The sequence below is a fragment of the Lissotriton helveticus genome, chromosome 7, assembly GCF_964261635.1.
Source record: "Lissotriton helveticus chromosome 7, aLisHel1.1, whole genome shotgun sequence".
In the NCBI taxonomy this organism is placed as follows: Eukaryota; Metazoa; Chordata; class Amphibia; order Caudata; family Salamandridae; genus Lissotriton; species Lissotriton helveticus.
This window is the reverse complement of record NC_136068.1, coordinates 1,224,379,184-1,224,401,457: the sequence shown is the minus strand read 5'-3', so window position 1 is coordinate 1,224,401,457 and position 22,274 is coordinate 1,224,379,184. Positions and strand designations below refer to the sequence as shown.

General features: G+C 45.1%; 1 protein-coding gene across 2 annotated transcripts in view; it reads left to right on the top strand.

The window, feature by feature from the left end:
• The window catches only part of PCTP (phosphatidylcholine transfer protein), a 454,446-nt gene that overhangs the window by 140,680 nt on the left and 291,492 nt on the right, over positions 1 to 22,274 (top strand). For both annotated transcript variants that reach the window (XM_078654406.1, XM_078654407.1), the window contains exon 2: positions 2,423 to 2,540. In XM_078654406.1, the coding sequence (XP_078510532.1) occupies positions 2,423 to 2,540 (118 nt within the window). The remainder of the gene's footprint in view (positions 1 to 2,422; positions 2,541 to 22,274) is intronic.

Below are 22,274 nucleotides of genomic sequence, written 5' to 3'. Positions count from 1 at the left end.
CCTCCTTGTGACAATATTTCATTATTGGTGCTCTCAATTTCAATCAATGTGTTGGACAATTCAAAAGAAATTGCCACGGTCTCTTCATTGTGAGCCATTTTATTTTGAAATTGCTTGCTGTAAATTGCAGAAAAAAATAATCACTTTCATTTATCGTCTTTAGTAATACATAATATAAAACTAACTTTATCAAGTATTTAGTATAACAGAAGGACTGCAAATAAATAACAGAAAACATTTTTCAAATTATCTTCAAGTGTACAACATAGTTCCCCATACAAATTAACAACTCACCTTTTTAAAAGTAGCAGAAGTGTTAGTACTGTGTAAATCAAACACCAGAAATTCACCACCAAAAATTCCTCACAAATGTACCTCAGACAGTAGTATCACAAAATGGCTGTGGTTTCCTCTCATTTGACATATATACATAACCAATTAACTTTCATCACACACAAATACAAAACCAAAGTAACATTTTAATTGGTTCTAAATTTCAACACTTTCAAATGTGTTTTCCCCATGCAATTTTCCATAGGACATTTACATACGTCTACAGCCTGAATGGCTGAACGGAATTACACCAAACTTGGCAAAATGGTACATCAAACCTAAGAGGTCAGGAAGGATCTACTATGCCCCCTTATGGTCATTTCCCCCTTCGCTTTGGCCTCCTCTTGTCTCTCAATCCTACCGAGGGACAAGATGGCGGCCGCTACGGACTGTTTGGAATGTTGACAGACGCCGGAGAACCAATCAGCTTCGCAAAGCTCCGTAACGCGAAAAGTACGCGAAGCGGAGCGCTGTTACAGATATATATCTTTTTTTCAACGTTAATTTCTCAAAATCCACTGGAGCACATATATTGAGACCTAGCAAAGGCACATCGGGCTACCAGTCCCTAATATTTTGCCAAGTTTCGTGCAAATCCATTCAGCCGTTCGATTATTATTATTTTGTTTTTTTTTGCCCCGCGGGGCCCTTTTAAAACCTCCACATCAAACCTAGGGGGTCAGCGAGGATCTACTATGCCCCCTTATAGTTATTTCCCCCTTTGTTTTGACCTCCTCTTGTCTCTCGATCCTACCGAGAGACAAGATGGCGGCCGCTACGGACTGTTTGGAATGTTGACAGACGCCGGAGAACCAATCAGCTTCGCTTCACAAAGCTCCGTTGCGCGAAAAGTCCGCGAACCAGAGCGCTGCCCGGTCCGCTGTTACAGATATATATCTTTTTTTAAACGTTAATTTCTCAAAATCCACTGGAGCACATATATTGAGACCTACAAAAGGCACATCGGGCTACCAGTCCCTACAATTTTGCCAAGTTTCGTACAAATCCATTCAGCCGTTCGGGCTAAAAGTGAGGCCAACCGCCCTATGGAAAACTCAATGTTAAAAACACGTTTTGGGACCCCCCTTTTTTCTCGGCCCCCCCTTGACGAACCCCCCCCAAATTTTCAAGGGCTGCTCAGAAACAAAATGTGCCATTTTCCTGAAAATTTCAGCCAATTCCGTCCACAAACGCCAAAGTTATTAGACATAGAATTTTCAAAAAACCCATAGAGAAAAAATCCTAACTATATATACCTACTGGCGACCGCCAGTAGGTAATATATATATATATATATATATATATATATAATATTGTTGCTTTCTAAAAATGTCTCGTCACACATAAACATTCAAAAACACTGTACAATGCCACCGCTGCTCTATGTACTACAAGCGGGATAGGGACAGTAGTACACTGTCTACTATGACTGCATACTTGGCACACCAATCCAGGTGAAAGAATAGGCCCTGGACTTCGGATTGTCAGGGAAAGGCCTAAGCTTCTGTTCTCATGCTAGAGTAGCGTGACACAAGGGCCAAAATGAAGATTAGAACACCAGTTTCACACGCAATCAATAAATCAGGTCAAGCGAACATGCTATGTTTCCATGTACGGGATGTTTCTGTCCCGTTCCAACACAGAGATGGTTTAGGCTGTAATTTGGCACAGGTTCATTGAGTGAAGAAAAATGTAGCCAAGTGTCAAAGTTCTGAGCTGTTCTCAATCTCTTTCATTAATTACCACTGCCACCAGAATCTCTTCATTCACATAAGCTGAATAACAAAAACAGAACTAGACAGATGCCTTATAATATGCATGTGACATTTAAGGATTGTGTCCTAATGTCTGAGGGACTGTAGTAAGGACAGTAACATTTCCTATTGGTTCAGGAAATGTGACGTTTCTCAGGCTGCTCTTTGTTTGTCTGCTTATTATATGGATAATTCAGATGTGTCTATCTATCTATCTATCTATCTATCTATCTATCTATCTATCTATCTATCTATCTATCTCCAAATTCAATTAAATGTACCTCACACCACATATAGTTCCACCATAATTTCTTTTTACTTTTTCATTTTAACAGGAATCTGGGCTTTATGAGTACAAAGTCTTTGGTGGACTTCCTGACTGTCCTCCCGAGCTATTTGCAGATGTCTATATGGACTTAGACTACAGAAAACAATGGGATCAATTTGTTAAAGGTTGGTAAATTGCACAAAGGTTCATACTGTGGATCAGAACTATTGTTTATCACTTTGGGCAGCACATTTAGTTTTTTTCTATGGTTGACTAATTTTAAATATTTTTCCAAAGCAGCATTTAGTCCCACTAATAGGTTTAACATATCTAAGTCCATTCTAATATTGAGTTACATAGTGACATCATCTTACCTTATGAATACTTCAGGACAATGTGGTATCATCTGTTAATGTGTAGTAATTGTACTGCATACATATTTGTCCACAGCTATACCCAATACTCAACATCATATCAGATAACACAGTAGAATTGCTAGTAGGATGAGCCCCTCTTACAAGAGGAGAATTCAGGAGAGTTCACAGAAGAAAGCATTTTACCAAGGATCTTAACATGAATGGACAAGAGCATAGTTAGTCCCTCTTAGCCAGAAACTGTGCATTCAATTGATTAGCCAGAAATCTCTAAATAGCATTAGTTAGCCTGAGTTTGATTTTGTTGGGATATGTGCTTACCATGGATTAGCCTAAGAAGGTGGATTGAACATACCATGGATTATAACGGGCTGTATAGCAGTGGAAGGCATAGTTTGTCTTACCTTATCCAAACCATAGAAGTTATGCATATCTTGAATTATACAGGATCCGTGCATGTGATGGATAATCAATGATTTACATATCTTACACGATCCAGATAAAAACCACCAGGTTTCTCAAGCTCTCTTACATTTACATTAGGCAAAGTTCCAGTATTTTCTACCACCGCAAGATAGCCTTTATCTTTTTCTTCACGTCTGATCGAATTTCTTGTGTTTCGAAAATCACTCGATTTCTATTGCCGTGTGCCCTTTTAGACTGCCTCATTGGTGTCCAGATGTCCCGATAGTTTCTTAATCTGCGTGATTGTGTTGGTTATGGTAGGCTTCACTGCCTTTGTCTTCTCCCTGGATATGTCTACTCTCCAGATCCTGTTTTGTTTTTTCTTTTTTTTTGGTTGAGTGTGAAGAGAGCAAGTGCCCAGCACTCCCTACCTATTTGAAGGCTATCCTTTCTATCTTTTACTAATCCAGTCAGCATCACAAACTACCGTGATATAGTTGTGATGACCACAAAGGGAGGGGCGTGGGGAAAATCTAGCCCCTGGGCCTCTGTTCCTTACTTCCCCATCGCTAATTTTGATGGGGTGGCGTAAGGTGAGGGCTAAGAGGTAGATAGGACAGGAACCAGCTTCAGTCTTACAGCTCATGCCATCTCATAAAGGAGAGTGAGACCAGAATTGTAGGTAAACAAAGCAAATATTTTAGACTTTTCCCCATAACATCCTAATTGGGACTGCTAAGAACTTCCCACCCCTTTGCACTCCCACCAGCACGTTGGGAGATAACAGAGAATGTACCTTTTGTGCTATGCCTCTATCCTGTCAATTTACAGGACTGCAGTTGATACAGCACAAGAGGGATGGGTTGTGCACCCTGCCATGCTGTTTTTTGGTCCAAGAGGAATTGGAACCGAAGCATAAAAGGGAATGTGGACCCTGCCACAAGTAGGTTGGACAAGGGGGATGGGAATGAGTTTCAGGAGAGATAGCGGATGTCAGGAGGGCTGGCGGTAACTGTGTTGTGAGAGATGGGGTATGATAACGAGGGGCAAGAAGGACTTGGGGTGAGTTCTGCTTTCCAGTGGGAAAATGAGATACAAGTTCCGATCACTATGTGCTTGTAAGTTGCGGACCGTTTTTTCATATACCTTTCTGTTCATATTAAGAACTGCAATTTATATATGCTTAAAGCACACTAAATGCACATTTACACATATTTTAATTGCACTGCCATTTTGTTATCCTGTGTTTTGCAAGGCGCATTGAGTCTAACAGTAACACATCCATGTTCTGAAGTGAGAACTGCAGATTTAGTAAAGTAAGCATTTTTACCATAGATGACTGTTTCCCTTTTCAAGCTGTTGTCACATTCTTACCACAAAAAGAGACTGTCACCTGCTCATTAGAATGTATCCGTAGTTTCAGTTGTATCACGTATCACCTGTTCTTTGCTTGTATCATTGGATTGAGCGAAAAATATATAAATGTTGTGACAAAATGAGTAGAAACTGATGAGGGTAAATCGATGGTAGTTTGAAATGACAGTTTGCTCTTAGAATAATTTTTGATGCTTGCTGGCTATTTTTGCATTAAACATTTTTGACTTCTGTGGGCCTTCTTGAATGTCGTTTTTTTCTCTCACAAAGATAGGATCCTTCAATACTTGATGTTTTTCAATATTCCTGCCATATTGTAAACATTGTATATTTTGTACTTTTACTCTCATATTCAAGCTACTCATATGCCATTAATTTCCACTTAGATCTCATCCTCTTTCCAGTAGAAACTTGCTTCCAACGTTATCAAGCCCACTTACTTTCTGCCCAGTTCCCCATCTAATTTTGTGCTCTGCCTCAATCCCGTTGCCTCATTCCTACCCTTCTCCTCACTCAGTCATTTGGTCCTCCTCAACTATTTTGCTCTCTTTACCAACCCCAGTCTTCCTCCTTCCATCTCATCCAGCACCCCACTTTAACTTTCCTTCTCCTCCTTTTATACCATATCCTCTTACCTTAATTCCACAATCTCTGATCTACCTTCTTTTTGCAGGTGTGCATGCACCTAACCTTTACCAACCACATCACATTTCTCTAAGAACCTACTCGCTCACTACCTCCTTCCTTCTCCTGTCCTGCTTCCCCCCCACATTTCATCCTCTAACACCCATCCTGTCAGCCTTCCCAACAACCTCTGATTAATCCTCTCCTCAAAATGACAGCCTTCAATTCTCCTCATCCCGCTCCTGTTCCTTTATTTTCTCGATTCATCTCCTCTCCCACCAAAATTCTTGTATCCCCCTTACAAACTGTCCCCTTTTTAGGCACATCTCCCTCACAACTCTTAGCTCCTTTGTAAGATCTCCCGTGTATTAACAACATCCTCACCTGCATCCTGTGGCCCCATCATAAGTAACATCAGCCCCAGCCAATTCACCTTTCTTTCCCATCATGCTTCTGTTACCCCCTCATCTGATTTAAAGGTAAAATGCACAGCTCTTACATTGCATCAGTTGCTGCCTTTCTGGCTCTTAATGGCTCTTCTGATCCAATTCCTCCCTCATAACGCACACATGCACACCATCAATGCCTTGCGTAAAAACACAGGCAGTTGCAGCACCTCGCTTCCACTGCATCCTTCCTCCCTCCTGCATTCTACTACTAACTCTTTTTCCTCTGCAGTGCTTCCCCTAACCCTTGACAGCCTATACGGTGTACCATCAACTAATGCGCCTCCTAAATCCTTACACACTAACAAATGCCACTGTATAGCCAGACAAATCTTGTCCAGTCTATACTCAACCTATTTGAATAGGAAGAATAGGCACTCTTAGATCTCATTCAGCTTCCACTTCCCCTCTTTCTTCTAGCTCCTCACTAGCCCCACTTTCTTTGTAATACACCCTCTTTTCACACATGAATTTACCCTATACTAATGCTGCTTCATCTTACACTTTTTGCCTGCGTTAAACTATCTTTATTATTTCTGCCTGCTGATTAATGAACATAGTCAACAATCACTGAAAAAATATCCTAAAGCTGATATCAAGCTTGAAACCAGACATGTTAGTCATTATTGAAATGAGGTTTTGAAACAATACCTCACTGGTATTCCTCAGGATTATCCTATCATGATCTTCAAGGGATACTTATAAGCTACCAATATTGAAGACATACACTTGAAAGATTGAGAATCATTACTAATGTGTGGCACACCCACTCTTCTTTATCTTGCACATTCCTGCTCAGATAGAGTCCACTACAGAGCAAAAGAACTTTTACTGAGGCTTTCCTTGATGCTGTCTGATACATTTGGGTAACTCATACCAAACTCTGGATTATGAGTGAACTAAACATTTTGTGCAACTATCCTGCCACAGTCAAGAACCAATATGAAAACAAACCAGAAAGTTCTCAAATGTTCTCTGTTGCTCACGGGGTCGTCTCACACACAGCTAGCCACTGTAATGATGCAATCATGGTTCACCATGATCACAGAAAACAAATCTAATTCTGTAGCGACCACCCAATCATCTCTTCCAGCATCACAATAAAAACTACAAAGGCATAAAGACAGTGGAACAAACTTGGTCTGTTAGAACTTCACTCACACTTCTCATCTATCTGTTCTGCCAACCCTTGACCGAATAACAGATGCATGAAGATGTACAGTTGCTGCTGGGGCATGGCTAGCCAGCCAACATGGCGGACGCGAGTTCCTAACTCTCCGGCCAATATCCCCCGTAATCCTTAAAAATTATCCTCTTAGTGTGCTATCCAAGCTGGTTCCGCGTGGAGCCATACAGCGGAAGAAATACTGAAGCCTGGAAACACTTCTTTGACCCGTTTCCACCGCCGTGGTCGCAGCTACAGACATGAAGACGGACATGGCCTCCGTGTGGTGAGGCCGCGCGGCAGAGATCCCCAGCGGAAGGCAGCCTCCTACACTGGGACGGAGACTGCTGTTGTGATAAAGAGCCGCCGTAGTGGGGGTCGCGACAGGCTTCACACACAAATCCTGTCCCTATACGTAAAGCGGACACAACCGCCACGCCGCCGTGGAAGGTGCACCATCTGGCGGAGCTGCCTGTGGAACCGGAGTGCGGTGGTGCGAATCCTGCGGGCCGCTGTACACCTGAGGAGCCGAGCACTGCAGCGGTTTACCTGGTGAGGAGCGCGGCGGCCCCCTGGAGGAGAGTTGCTGTCCCTGCAGTGCGGATCTGGGTTGCAGCGAAGTGACTGGCCCACTTGGAGGCCGCGCAGCCTTCACTGTTTCCGCCCTGCTCCGGAGGCTCCCAGGGAGCGAGGCGCTGTGATGACATCCGTAACAGGGAGACGAGGGGCAGCAGCCTGCTGAGGGGCCACGGACAAAACACTGAGGCGTTTAAAACGCGCAGAACCCCCAGCGGAACCATATCAAGCAACGTATCTGAAGGCGACCTGCAAACGCGTGGGCCTAATGTTGGGTGCGTGACATGGCGGCGAGCGGGTGAATGTGCGTACCCGCGGCAAGGCCAGAGACTCCTAATACCATCTTACCAGCCAGGCAGACGACATATGCTGGGAAGAGGTACATGGGGAGACCTACCTCATCAAAAGATATGGAAAGAGGTGCACTCTAAGGCCTATGCGGCGCTACACGGTGCGGCCTTGATGGCACTGACTCCGTGCGCAGGCCGCACCCTCCAGATACCTGCTGTGCGCGGCAGAGGGGAGTGGGGGAGGCGCTCGGATGGAGCGAAGGTGGTCGGGGAACTCGCATGAAAACGAGCCAAAGCCTATAATTTGCAAAGACCACGCAGACTGTTTAAAATGGGAGCACCCATTATAGACGTGCGGACTTCCCGCCGAGCGCACTGAGAGTTCCTACCTCGTTCCGCGCTCAGGAGGCCTCCCTTAGCTGTCGCTGATCTACTGATAACGAGCAGCCGCCACGTGCATCATCTTTGGGGACGAGACGCTGCACCGTGTGAAACACTATCCTTGGTGTGAGGCCTACGACACACACTCTGACTCTCGGATTGGGAACACACAGATACGCTGCTGACTTCTACATGGCACCTCCTCAACTGACGAGTTCCTCACAGTCCCCAGCAGATCCTACACCCTAACCATACAGCACCAGATCCATCAGACACCTTAGGGACGAGAGGCACGGCCGACGCTCTGGAAGCACCCACAACACCAGGTAGCCAACGGTCCTACATCATACAGCAATCTAGCTAGGAGAAGATAGGCATGGGTGAAGCACTAGAGGTCCCTCCATTGGAACAAGTTATTAACAAGGAAGCAAGCACTCTACAACCAAGGCACTTTGTGGAAGGCCATCAGGAGGAGGAACCTAGTGCTGAGAGTCGCTGCTGGCTGCCACATGTTGGAGGATCAGATCTCAGAGTAGTCACAAGACCGGTAAAGCAGAAGCCTCACATGATGGGACCATAATCAGTGGCTCAACCTGCATACATTGTTCAAGAAATACACTCCTAGGGGACAGGCGCCCTCTATCCTGAGCTCCTGACACAGTCATTCCATTTGTGCACTGGCCCCACCGGACACTGGCTGCGAATGCCCACGGTGCAACAACTTGTGATGAGCCATATGCAGGCCAAGATGCAGCAAGAGCCACTGCATACGGGTAACCTGGATCCTTCACGTTTGAGAGACGAGAGTGAAGTGAGCCAACGACCACAGCACTGGCGGTCAAAATGGACTCTGTCCTTGCAGCAGTAGAGAAAATAGGAGCTTTATTAGATCATACCAGGACATCCCTGGAAACCCGGATTGATAAGGTTACCTCAGACTTCACGCTCCTCCATGCAGATCATCGCAAACTAGCTGACAAAGTTACCGCCCAAGGTCAAACTCTCAAGGTACTCCAGCGGTCACTCAGTCACGCTGCTGCACTGCAAGATATGGTGGATCGTATTCATGATCTGGAGGATAGAGCGGAGGACGCGGAAGGACTTTTTCATTGCAACAATATTCGTGCTGTGGGATTGCCAGAAGGAGAGGAGGGTAGGAACCCAGAACAGTATATCGAGAACTGGCTGCGTGACCATATGCCACAGGGAACATTGTCGAAACAGTTTGCAGTGGAAAGGGCCCATCGGGTTCCAACACAGAGGCCTCAGCCGGGAGCCAGACAACGCCCATTCCTGTTCAAACTCCACAACTACAGAGACAGGGATGCAGTGCTACGAGAGACCCGAAAACTAGACAGCCTCACAGTAAGTGGCAGCCGCGTCATGCTTTTCCCTGGCTATACCGCTCTTGCGCAACACCGCAGAAACAACTATATGGCGGTGAAACGTCAACTCGGGGAGCTAGAGTTACCATACTCACTGTTGTTTCCTGCCAGGCTGTGAGTGGTTGTGAAGGGTAAATCTCGCTTCTTTGACTCTGCTGTGGAGACATGGTACTGGCTTGAAAAGACAGGACTGTGTACAGGAACTAGGCTGACAGATCCAGAGGAAGATACCTCAACAGGCAAGAGGACCAGACGGTGCGGACGAAGAAGGGCACTACGCGGGACAGCACCAAGAACAGTAGCCCCAAGTCCGGAGAAAATGCGAAAGGAACGTCAAAATGTGGTAGCAGCGGTCACAGTACTTGGCACCCCGAGCGCTCAAGATCGCCTTGAATCCTTCATGCAAACTACGGTGGTGGCGAGCGACTCGTCATCACCATCAACTGACATTTCTGATGACCTTTGCCTACCGGTGGTCACTCCGCAGACTGCTGATGGTATCCTAGGATGAGAACACTATTGTGCTGAACTCTGTGGCAGACTACCCACGCAAGTAGCTCACCGTATGTTAATATGTTTCTGTTCATAATGGGTGGGTCAACAGTGCTATTGACTGTACACACCCGTTAGACGTTACCTAGGAGCCAATAAGCTTATAGCCAGACACCTTTATTTTTGTCCTCATTACACCATGGGTACTGCAATCTGGGCCGGTACGGAAAACGAGACACCCTTGATCCTTCTTTGGTCCAAGCAGTTACATACAGTGCCTTCCACTGCACCCAACTATCCTTCATTAGAAGGGCGCGGGGGAAAGCGGCCTTGCCTGCTCACCACCCCAATCCATGGGTTGATGTAATCATTGGACTAAGTTTCCGAATTAGATTTCCGAATTTGTTAACCATGGGTACCTGTCAATTCAGCCAGTTCAAAAAGGGCTCCCACACCTCAGCCGGAGTACTTTTATCCCTTTTAATGTCAAATCTACATGTCCTTTAACCACATTCAACCAGGTTATTGCATTGGGGCGTTGAGGGTCTAAACAAAATTTACAGATTTCCATTTTAGCCAGAAGGATTAAATAAAACAACAACCCCCTCTGTTTAGATCTTAGGGCCTGTTGAGTCGCATAGTCCACTTTCTGTTAAGGTTATATTTTCTCCTGGAATATCCCTTATACTGTTTTCCACTGAGCTCCAGTAGTCCTTTAGCCCTGAGCATGTAAAAAAGGTAATTTGCTTTGAGAAGATTGCACCTTTTACATCTTGGGACCGGCTGTTTCACAAATTTTGACAGTCTATGTGGTGTCCAGTGCAGCCTATGCATGACGAAGAAGTGGTGTCTTTTAAGATTAGCTGGAGTGACAATGTAATAAAGGAGTTTGACTGAGTCAGACCACAAAACCTTCATGCTTCCCTCCTGCAACACCCCTGTCCAGACCTCAGATGGAACTTGTGTATTTTCCTCTTCCGCCTCCAAAAAATGTCTGTACCTTAATGCTACTTCTTTAGCTTTCGGTGAGGGGTCCTGTATTAAGGTCTCAAAATCCCAGTTGCCTCCAAACTTCAGTTCCTGCCATTGTAGCCCATGACGTGAGCTGTATGTACTTGAACCTTGAGAGCCCGCTACCCGTCTTAATATACAGAACTTCCCATGGCACCAATACGACGTCTGATGTTCGGTCACCCCATTGTTTGACTCCTGCCTGCTTCAAAGGTAAGCTCAGGGCATCCTTAAGACACTACGAAGTCCCCGGGGAATTCCATATTGGAGCAAACTCTGAAAATTAGCCAATCATAAGGATTCGTTTCACCTTGTGAATCTCCTCGCAGGGAGTTAATATATACGTGACAATACTTAAATCTTAACCTGAACACTACTAACTCCACAGGCTAAACTGGCGGAACTTCTCAGCGGCACACCACACATGTAGGGTAAGGAGGGGACAGCCACAGTACAATGTTACCTACGCACGCACCCCATCAGGCCACACATTGACCTAGTTTATACCTATGCATGGTCACAGAAGTTTGGACGGACAAACACGCAAAGTTCGCCCCGGACGTTATGTTGTACACGGTTCACACAATGTTATTGTTACAACAGACCAGTGAACTTCTGGAGTGCTTGCGGTGTCGTAACTATGCAGCTCACACAGTCCACACACACACCACAGCAGATAGGGCAGGCAGTCTGCTCGCCTGGCTACTAAAACAAGAGAGTAACCGCGCTCCGATTGCAGCTATGCACACACCGGAGGGAGACCTAGTTTTCACACAACGGGAGATTCACAGGGTCAATATAGGTCCCTATACACAACTGTATCAGTCAAGAGTCCGCTGCTTAGGCCAAGACCTGGAGAGGTTGCTCGAACAGACCTAACTACCCACAGCCTCAGAAACACTTCAGGAGATACTTAATTGCCCCCTCACCTTGGAGGAGATAAGAGAGGCGATCACATTCATGACATCTGGGAAAACACCGGGTCCAGATGGCCTGCTGCCGAATTCTACAAGGCTTACTGGGAGTCCCTGGTGCCATACTTAGACACGCTTTACACAACAGCATTGGAGAAAGGCACGCTACCCCCGTCGATGCGCGAGGCGTACCTAGTGTCTCTGCTCAAACCAGACCAGTATCCCACATCCTTGGGATCTCATAGGCCGCTAGCGCTCCTCAACGTGGATTATAAGATACTTGCCAAAGTATTAGCGGAGCGTTTGACACCAGTAGTCCCCGACCTGGTCCAAAGTTACCAAAATGGATTTGTACCCAAATGGAGTACGTCGCTGAACCTGCGGAGGTTTTTTAGAGTGGCCACAGACTGTACGGGAGTGGTAAAGAGCGGGTTGCCTATTGTTGGACCTAGAAAAAGCATTTGATTGCTTGGAGTGGCACTACTTGTCGGCATTGTTGCAACAATACGATCTGGGACTGGGATTTCTGCAAATGGTGGGCCTCTTATACAAGAACCCCACAGTTCAGGGAAGGCTGGGTCCATACATATCTAATGTCCTACTAATATGGAGGGGTACCAGACAGGGATGCCCACTATCGCCGCTCCTGTTTGCGTTGGCGATTGAGCCCCTTGCGGCGGCATTACGCGCAACACTAGGGGACGGAATACCCCTTGGAGATGCAGTACACCAGGTGTCATTGTATGCAGACGACCTGCTGGTACACGTGAGAGACATAGAAGAAATTCCAGCCCAGTTGGCCCGCACCCTACATGACTTTGCCGCCATTTCGGGACTCCGGGTGAATGTCAGCAAGTCCTGTGTCTATGCGTTCGGGGAGGGGAGGCAATATCCGGGATACACCCTTAACGGTATGAGAGTACAGTGGAGAGGGGACACCCGATACCTGGGATTTCAGATACATCGATAACCGTCAGACCTTTTTGATGGTAACCTGGGAAGGGTCTTCACGGCCATCACGTTTCTGGAAGCACGTTACCGCTAACGGTCACTGGCAGGGTAGTACCGTCTAAAATGGTGATTCTCCCCCGGCTACTGTATTACTTTGCTAACTTCCCTTTATACGTTCCTGTGGCTTTCTTTGCCACAGTCTATAAACTGCTCTGGGACCTCATCTGGGGGAGCAGCCGACACAGGATGACACTAGCGAAGATATACCTCCCCGCGGACCTGGGGGGGCTGGCTGCTTCTTGCTTCGAGCACTACTATTTAGCTGCACAGCTGCAATGGAGAGACTACTGGCTCGCGGATAAGGGTCGGAAAGACATGTCATCTACATTGTCCCACGCTCCCTAAAGCAGATACTTACACTCTTTCACCCAGCCACCAAGTCTGCGATACCGACACCGCTCCTTCTGGCGGTGGTGTACAAATGCTATCGTAGGAGCCTATTCCTCACAAGAGCTTTGGTCCCTTACGAACCGGCGATACTGCTGGAAGGCTCCCCTAACGAGACAAGGACGCTTATATTACACTCTCGTGCTGGCGAGACACTGACATACAGACTCTGGGAGATCTATACCGCGATGGCACACTCATTCCATATGACTCCCTGGTCAAAGATGAGGGATTACCACCGGGGTAATTCCTAATAGACCGCTCGCTGATTATGACCCTGACCGCTAAATGGGGAGACATGTCCACAGAATTCAGCCAACACCTTACCATACAATACCTCCACGTTATGGGGCGAGGCAGACACCTGATCAGTTGGTTTGCGGCATCACTATGCACTCATGCGGCGATTACTCTAGAACCCCTCCGATGCAAATGGGAACTAGACCCGGGGAGACAACTAGAGGAAAGGGAATAGGAATGGGTATTGAGGAGTCCAGTGAAATATGAGGTTCCGACATATACAATTGTTCATTGTGCATAGGGCATACCTTACACCTGAGATGATCAATAGGTATTTCCACCGAACGGATGCAGTGTGCCCTAGATGTGCCGAACCTGGGGCTGGTCTAGTCCACATGCTGTGGAGTTGCCACAGACTACACACACATTGGCACACAATTAGCGAGTTACTACACGTAAGCACGGGGCACGACATACCCTTTGACTGGACTGTTTACCCGCTGCACCATTTCCGTAGAACTCCAGCCACAAAAGTTTCATCCCGGTTCCTTGACCTGGGGCTAGTGGTCGCCAAGCGACTTATCACCAAGAGGTGGAAGGCACAAGACCCACCTCACACACGAGCATGGAGACACTCGCTCTCCGCATGGGCCAGGGCAGAGGGAACGGCCATCCGATGGGAAGAGACACTGGGATTGAGGAAGGAGGCCATAGCTACTCAGTGGGAGGGACTACTCCAAGCACTTCAGCAAACTGAGGATGTATGCTCAGGGGGACAACCTGAGGGGAAGGATGTAGGCCCAGAGTAAGTGTCGTGGGCCATGTCCTTGTGCAGCCATAGTGTTCCATGTATATGAATATCCGAATTAACACCAAGGGTGAACACAGCTGAAGCCAATGTAGGAGAGTAACAGCCAGACTGACGTGATGTGGTGCACTGTTGGGGGAGCAGAGGGGTGGCGGGGTGAGGATACTTGCACTAGCAGTTGTCTATGTTGTGGTCGTTGGTTTTTACTGTTTTAATTACACAACATCTGTTTGGAAGTCCACACTGATCCATCTCCAAGACTTTACGCGCTGGACTAATGGAAACATGTTATCACTGAACTGTAACCTATATCATTTATGGAATGAGCTACATATTGGATTTACATGCACTCTGGTCCGACAGGCACCCTATATATACTTGAAATGCTCAAACTACATGTACCAGTAGTATGTTTCCACTATTGATGAGTGAACCAATGCATGGATAGTTCTAAGGGAATATTGCCTTTCATGTACATGTAACCTAAAAGTCAATAAAAACAGATTTAAAATAAAAAAGATGTACAGTTGCTGCCCCAGTTCATGACCAGTGGATCTACGTGCTCATCTACATACTCCTGTTTGCCACAAACCTTCAAGAATAGCCTATTATTTGTTTCTTTATTTTAAGACTGTTTACTTTAGTGCAATATATGGCTGCTAGGATTTTTTGGTACTTTAGGAGAACCAGGCTGGAAACAGGAGGCTTAGCTAGCAGTAGCAACCTACGGAGAAACCTGGAAATCTGAATCCGAGAGTGTAACTTAATTCCTGATATTATTTGTGGGAGAAGTGCACACTCCAAATGGCTGGGGCCAAGAGGTTATCCCCTGGTATTGTAACAGTTGTGCATAAACCCAATTCTCATTTTAAAAGGAGCGAATTTTAAAAGAAATTCTGGTACATCCATTCTTGGACTGCTGCAGGAGCAGAAGATAACAAGTCTGCAAGATTTGTTTGCCTCAGACTTTCACAGTAAACAATGAGGAGGTTTGTGAACAACAGAAGCAACCATAAACTCAGTCTCTACAACAGGTCTAAGGCCTGATTTAGAGCTCGGTGGATAGGTTACTCTGTCACAATGGTGATGTATATCCTGTTGGCTGAAATATAAATCCCATTATGTCTTGTGGGATTTATATTTCGGCATACAGGATATCCATCACCGATGTGAGGGAGTAACCCGTCCGCCAAGATCCAAATCAGGCCCTAAGTCTGCCTTGACCCTCATGTTAAAACCCAGAACATTCTGTTAAGGTCTAAAATTGCTGGGGAACAATGCTTTCCTGAAGATTGACCTGTAGGACAGAAGAGTGTCTATTCCACACAACATGCTTTTATGTTTTGTTCCAGCAGGGTCTTTGCAATATAAACAGTATACTCATTAAAGTGATGATTTGATAATTCTTATATGTGGCAAAGCTAACTTTTCTTTGGCATATATCCAAAGGAATGCCTCAAACACAGGGTTTAGTTATCAGTTTTAAAAGTATTGACTTCATTAAGGAAAGTACATTAAATCCAATGAGATGGTCCAAATATTAGAATTACTATTCTATATCAAACTGTACATGACTGTAAAGGACGTTCTTTGAGAATCTTGATAACTTTATCATGAATAAGTCTATTTACTAAGATTTAAGATGGAACAACTTCACTGTTCTGGGCTAGCCAAATATTCAATAGTTTTGAAAAGAGTATCAGAGATATCAACAGATGTGCATATTGTAGTTTGAAAAAATTGTCTAATATGTGGTTTTATTTATGCTCTTATTACAAATAAGTAGCCTGCTTTTAAGATATCAAAGTTGACCCTCTATTTCTTCTGTTTTTCTACTTTAAGGTCTTCGTTAGACCACCTCCAAAAAAAAGCCATACACATTTAAAGACTGCATTGCCCAGTGCTTCTGGGATCATTGGGAATTAGGATAGAAATGAACCTCACCAACTCCCTGTCATAATGCACCTTCCCCTCAGATCTCAAGTTATCATAATTATTGTAAAAAATTGAATTATTTGTTGAAGGGGTGAGAACCCCAAAAAATAATCACATTTTTTTTTCAGGGCGAACCACAAGAGTCACTTAATAAACCTGTGCTCAACCATCTGGTAGCTTGTCACAAAAGCAGTTAAATGCAAAAGTGGTTCTGTTGGGTAGGCGGAAATTAATTTAAAAGAAGGCTAGATCAGCTCAATACATATTGAAAAAAACCTCTCTGAAAACAAGCAACTAGGAATAACGTCTTTATATTTAGTAAAAAGCAATCACTATACATTAGAATTACTTCATTTTATGATGCCACAGGTTTCAATAAATGGTAAAAACATTAAGGAAACATGTGCTGAACGTGACTGTTGGTGAACAAAGTGCTCAGTGCAATAAATCCAGTGACACATATATACAAATTATACATAAGGGAGTAAGATGGCCAGAGTGTTGAATTAGTACTCCAAGGAGACAAGTGGTAACTATGCAAGCTCCTGGAGTGTCTGGACCTGTGGTAAGCATCGACGTTTCGACCCTAATGCACCCCAGTTGGTGGTCGCGGCGGGTCTTTATCAAGACAAGGGACAGTCTGGAAAGAAAGAAGGGGAGAAGGTTTTCAGAGAGGAGTGGGATTAAAACGTCAAGAATGACGTGTGTGAGCGAGAGTTACTCACATGGGGGGCAGGTGGAGGTATCGCAACCTAATGGGTAGCCAAATGGTCAAACCTAGACAGGGGAAAAAAGGGGTAATTCAGAGCGCCTGTGTATGCCAGAGTAACAAAAAAGCTTAGAGGTGACACAAATAAATGGTAAGTGAGGGAGATGAAATTCGATGATATGCACCGGTGCTATTAAAATAACTAAGAGCCATTCCTTCTATATTGAGGCTGTTTGACTTGTTAGAATGAATATGCGCTCATTCCCTCTATGCTTCAAGCATCGTTTTAAACTGAGTAGAGTGGTTGACTCGTGAGACTAATGGATAATTATGCAGTGACAGGGAGTGGTGTATGATCCCTCCATTAACAAGCTACGATCAATGATCATACGCCATAAGATCCAGGCAGTAAGTGCGTAGCCATGCACAGGGTTATTTACTGATATTTTAAATTAAAAGCGAAGTGAGTGCTAAAAAGCGCTGAGTAAAAAAAAACGTCGGATGTAAAATGCTCGCTACGTCGAGCAGGTCGTGAATCCCAGAGAAGTGATGTAGGGATTAACGCTGGTGAAAGTCGCGGTTTCGGATAGTAACTTACCCCGTGTTCAAGTGAGGCAAATCGCGGAATAATACTCTGCGGTTCCGATAACGATCACTGCAAGCGATGAATGCGGGACCACTAAGAGAGCGTTTAAGACGGGCACTCGTGTACGTACATCACGTTCGTTGCCAGGCAACAAAGTGAAGGCCTACTGTATTACGCCTAACGCGCGGTGACGGGGGCAAGCTGGATGGTTGCTAAGCAGCGTGTAGACGCGTGCCAAATGTCACACATCAAGCGTGATGGCGGGAAAGTAAATGGTAAGCATCCGATGCTGGGCAACACAGTGGGGGCCTACTGTATTAAGCCTAGCGCGCAGTGACCGGGGCAGGCCGGATGATTGCTAAGCAGCGTGTGGGCGCCATGTCTCACGTGTTAATCGTGATGATGGGAGGGTGTGGGATATGGATCGAAGGAAACTTTAATTGGAACAAGGCAGGGATGAGTGAAGTCAGACAGTGAATGCATACAAATTAAACACTTGAAACTGTTAAAAATTAGCATAGTCAGACAGTAAATGGGGGGGGGGGTTGCCACTCTTCGAGGCCGGATAAGGACAGAAACATGAATGGATTAAATAAAACTGTAAATTAATTTACACAAACTATACAGTTGATGCTGAATTGTTCAAAGATCAGGTAAGTTGACAAATAAGACTGTGAAAAAGGGGGTAGTCAACAATTGTTCAGGGCTGGATAGGGTCAAAAGAGTTGCAGTGAATTAAAGTAGGCCCATTTGCTTGGAAATTTCCTCGTGTTCGTTCAGTCCATGGGTTGCAGAGTTCAGAGTATGTATCCATTTGCACTCTTTTCTGTTGAGTGCAGAAGTCATGGATCCTCCTCTTGGATTAGCATTGATTTTTTCAAGTATTCGCCAACGTAGACTGTCTGTGTCATGATTTTGGCTTACAAAGTGGTCTACCATGGGGGCTCCTTGGACCTTACAACGGATTTTGCTCATGTGTTGTAATATTCGTGCCTTGGCCTTCTGCGTAGTTTGACCCACGTATGGTTTGTCGCAGGGACATAGGATGATGTATATTACGTTGGAGGTGTTGCAGTTAGTCAATGACGGCAGTGTGTATGTTCTGTTGTTATGAGACAAGGCTGGTCCTTCAATGCAGAGGGGGCATGCTTTACACGTACTGCATTTAAAATGTCCTGTTACAGGTGGCAGGCCCAGATGGTCTCTCAGGGTTAGTGGTTTAGGAGGCTCTAAAAATGCTTTGACCACATTGTCCTTTACATTCCGTCCTCTCTTGAATGCAAATAATGGGCTTTCATCCATCTTCAACTCTGAAGCAACCAAATTCCAGTATTTTTTCACGTTTTTTTTCATGATGTTACTCCTGGAATGGAAGGTTGTGACACAAACCAGGTTGTTTGTGGCTGGTTTCTTTTCTTTTGGGGTAAGCAAATCTTCTCTTGGACAGTACCAAGCTCTCTTTTTGGCACGTTTGAGCAGACCAAGGGGATAACCACGATCACGTAGGCGTTTAGTTAGTATTTCACTTTCCTTGAAGTAGTCTGTCTTTTTAGTGCAGTTACGCCTCATTCGTAAGTACTGTCCAAAGTGTAAATTGTCGCGTAGATTCTGTGGGTTGTGGGAGTCGTACTTGAGCAGTGTATTCCTTTCCGTGGGCTTTCTGTATAGATCACAGAATATTAGCCCATCTTCCACCTGGAACAAGAGATCCAGGAAAGCAATGTTTTTTCTGTCATAGTTTATAGTGAACTGTATATCATTGCATCTGGTGTTTAACCATACAAAGAAGTCTTTCAAATGAGCCTCTGTTCCTGAACAGATCATGATCACGTCGTCGATATATCTTTTCCATATCGATATTGAATTTATGTAAGGATTTTCTTCCGTGTATAGGTGTTGTTCCTCATAGTTATCCATATACAAATTCGCCAAACTCGGTGCATAAGTCGCACCCATGGCTACTCTTTTGCATTCTAGGTAGAATTGTTTTTGGAAAACGAAGTAGTTGCGCTTCATAGCAATCTCCAAAAGATTGATGAGAAAGTTGGTAGGTATCCAATGCGGTGCAGGGCGTTTGTCCAGTATGGTATAAATGACATTGATGGCTTTGTCTTGGGGTATTGAGGTATATAAAGAGGCGACATCAAGTGTGACCATAAACTGTGTGGTTTCATCATATGGCTGACCTTCCAACAATTGGATAATATGCATCGAGTCTCTTACATATGACTTGGTTTCAGCTACCAGAGGTTGAAGGAAGTGATCAATGAACTGGTTCACAGGCTCCAACACAGATCCACAACGTGATATGATCAGTCTCCCTGGGGGGTTATTTAGCCTCTTGTGCACCTTAGGTAAGGTGTAAATCGTTGGGATACGTGGTTCCTTTTTTATTAGGAAGGTCTCTTTCTGGCGGACTAAGGAAACCTTTGTTGACACCATCCTCAACCAAAGTCTCAATCAATGTTTTTATGCCCGTTGTGGGATCTCTTGGTGTGGGCTGGTAACTTTCTCTTACATCCAGTTGATTCTTGAGTTCAGCTACATAGTCCTCAGTGTTTTGTAACACTACCACCCCACCTTTATCTGCTGCCTTCACAACGATAGAAGTGTTCTTGCTGAGTTCTTCCAGTGCCGCATTCTCCTCTTTAGAGATGTTGAATTTGATGTAATGTCTCTCCTCTACGCTTGACATCACCTCTTGCATTACTATTTGCTTGAATGCTAGTATTCGTTGACTCATGCAGTATGAGCCAGGGGTGAAGGATGATGGAGGTTTGAATGGTGTTGCCGCCATTTTTGGAGTGTATTCATTTCTGCCAAAGTAGTATTTGAGCCTTATCTTACGGAAGAATTTTTGCAATTCCAATTTGGTTGTAAATGCATCTGGTCTACTGGTGGGGACGAAAGAGAGCCCTTTGCTCAGAATACTCCTTTCTGCAGGTGATATCTCATGATTGGATAGATTGATGATGGGATCTGTCAATGAATGAATCTCATTGGCCTCTGAGGGTAACTCCGGTATCTGGTTCAGCGGTGGTTCTATGTGGGTAACTTCTCCCGTCACAGCAGGGATCATTGCCAGTTGTTGGTTCGACTCTTCTCTGGTTTCTGTATCCATCTCCGCCGCTTCCATCAAGGTGGCATCACCTGATGTACTTCCCTCTGTGTCTTGGGTTACCATCTGTAGGTTTGCTTCCGAATTGAGATTTCGCCGTGTATCCATCTCCTCCGCTTCCATCAAGGTGGCATCACCTGATGTACTTCTCTCTGTGTCTTGGGTTACCATCTGTAGGTTTGCTTCCGAGTAGAGATTTTGCCGTGTACCTCCGGTTGGTAGAACCTCACTCTTGCATTCCCTCTCGGTCCTCCTCTTGGTTTGTTCCATGGTCTTCTGGGCGCCCAACCTTGATCGGCAGTACCACCCCGGTTGGGTTGGCGGTAGCCTTGGTCTGAAAAATGTTGTTGTGGAGCTTGAGGGGGTTGCCTGCTGGTTGATGCTCCCTCGTGTTCAGACTCAGAGCCGCTGTTGACTGAGGAGTCGGAAAAGGTGGTGAACCTTCGAGGCCCCTGTCTGCTTCTATTGGTGAAGAAGCCTTGTTGGTCTTGGTTGTAGTATTCGTCCGCAAGATACGGGTAGGTGACTTTTTTATCGTAATTGCGGATATCTATCTATCTATAGTTTGTCCAGTTTTCTGTTTAGAGTCACTGTATTGAATTTGGCCAGTGTCTTTTCTGCCCTCTCTAGGGCTTCCTTGGCATTTGAGAGTGCGCCGTCTTCAAGTATTTCTTTCTTTAGGTCAGCGATTTCTTGTGTTAATTTCTTGACATATTCTATGGCCGTTTCCACCCCTAGCACCATCCAGTGCCTGGAGCAGTTATTAGCCACATAACTGAATCCCTCCCTGAACTTGGGCACATCAATGAAAATTCCAGGCTCGTTTCTGATTTGTAAGCCTTTCGGTATTATATTTGATGCCAGATATTTAGTCAGGACATGTCCATGGAGACTGGACCGGATTAGTTTCTTTTCAAGTCTTTCTATTTTAAGCAGTTTTTCTTTGAGCGTTACATCTACAGATGTTCGGTCTGCACCTAGTAGAAAACTGGAGGAACCCTGTTCCTGTATTAATTTGGCTATATAATCCTCGCTGTAAGAAAGGGTTTCTTTATCTGACATCATAAGTTCTTAGGTATTTTTGACATTGAAAATGATTTAAGGAAAGAAAAAATCAGGAAAGGACCCTCTCAAGTGTGCACTTGCAAAGCAGCTACTCACAAAAGCAGCTAGGCTTAACTTGAAGATTATGTTTAAAGTGTTCATACAGTACTTAAACTAAATTCATGACCTGTAGAAACTTGACACTCAGGGCTGCTGTACTTCAGGAAGTCAAGCACTTTGATTACCCTGGTATTAGGTTCAGCAGCTCCATGTCATGGTCTGTTCATATTGAGAAGTCCAGGGCTGCCTTACTATATAAATCAGCCACTATTAGAAGAAGGCACAGGGTTCCACCCAGAGGGCAGAATCCCCAGCAATACAGGTCTACAAAGTTGCTATCCTGTCGGCTTAAGAAGCAACTGCCTCTTGCCCAGTACTGTTTTGTTAAACTGTATTCAAGCCTTACTTGCATTGGTGATGCTCTGTTTGGTAAGCGAAGGGCAGTTTTCTAGATTTGAGTGAGAGGTTTGTCGACCCTGGTGTCCTCCCTACCCAGGGTGATTTCGTTCCCGTAGGTTAATGCGGGGATGACCTTTGCTTTCATCACCTGATGGTTAAGACTCCGTCCTAGTAATATCAGAGTG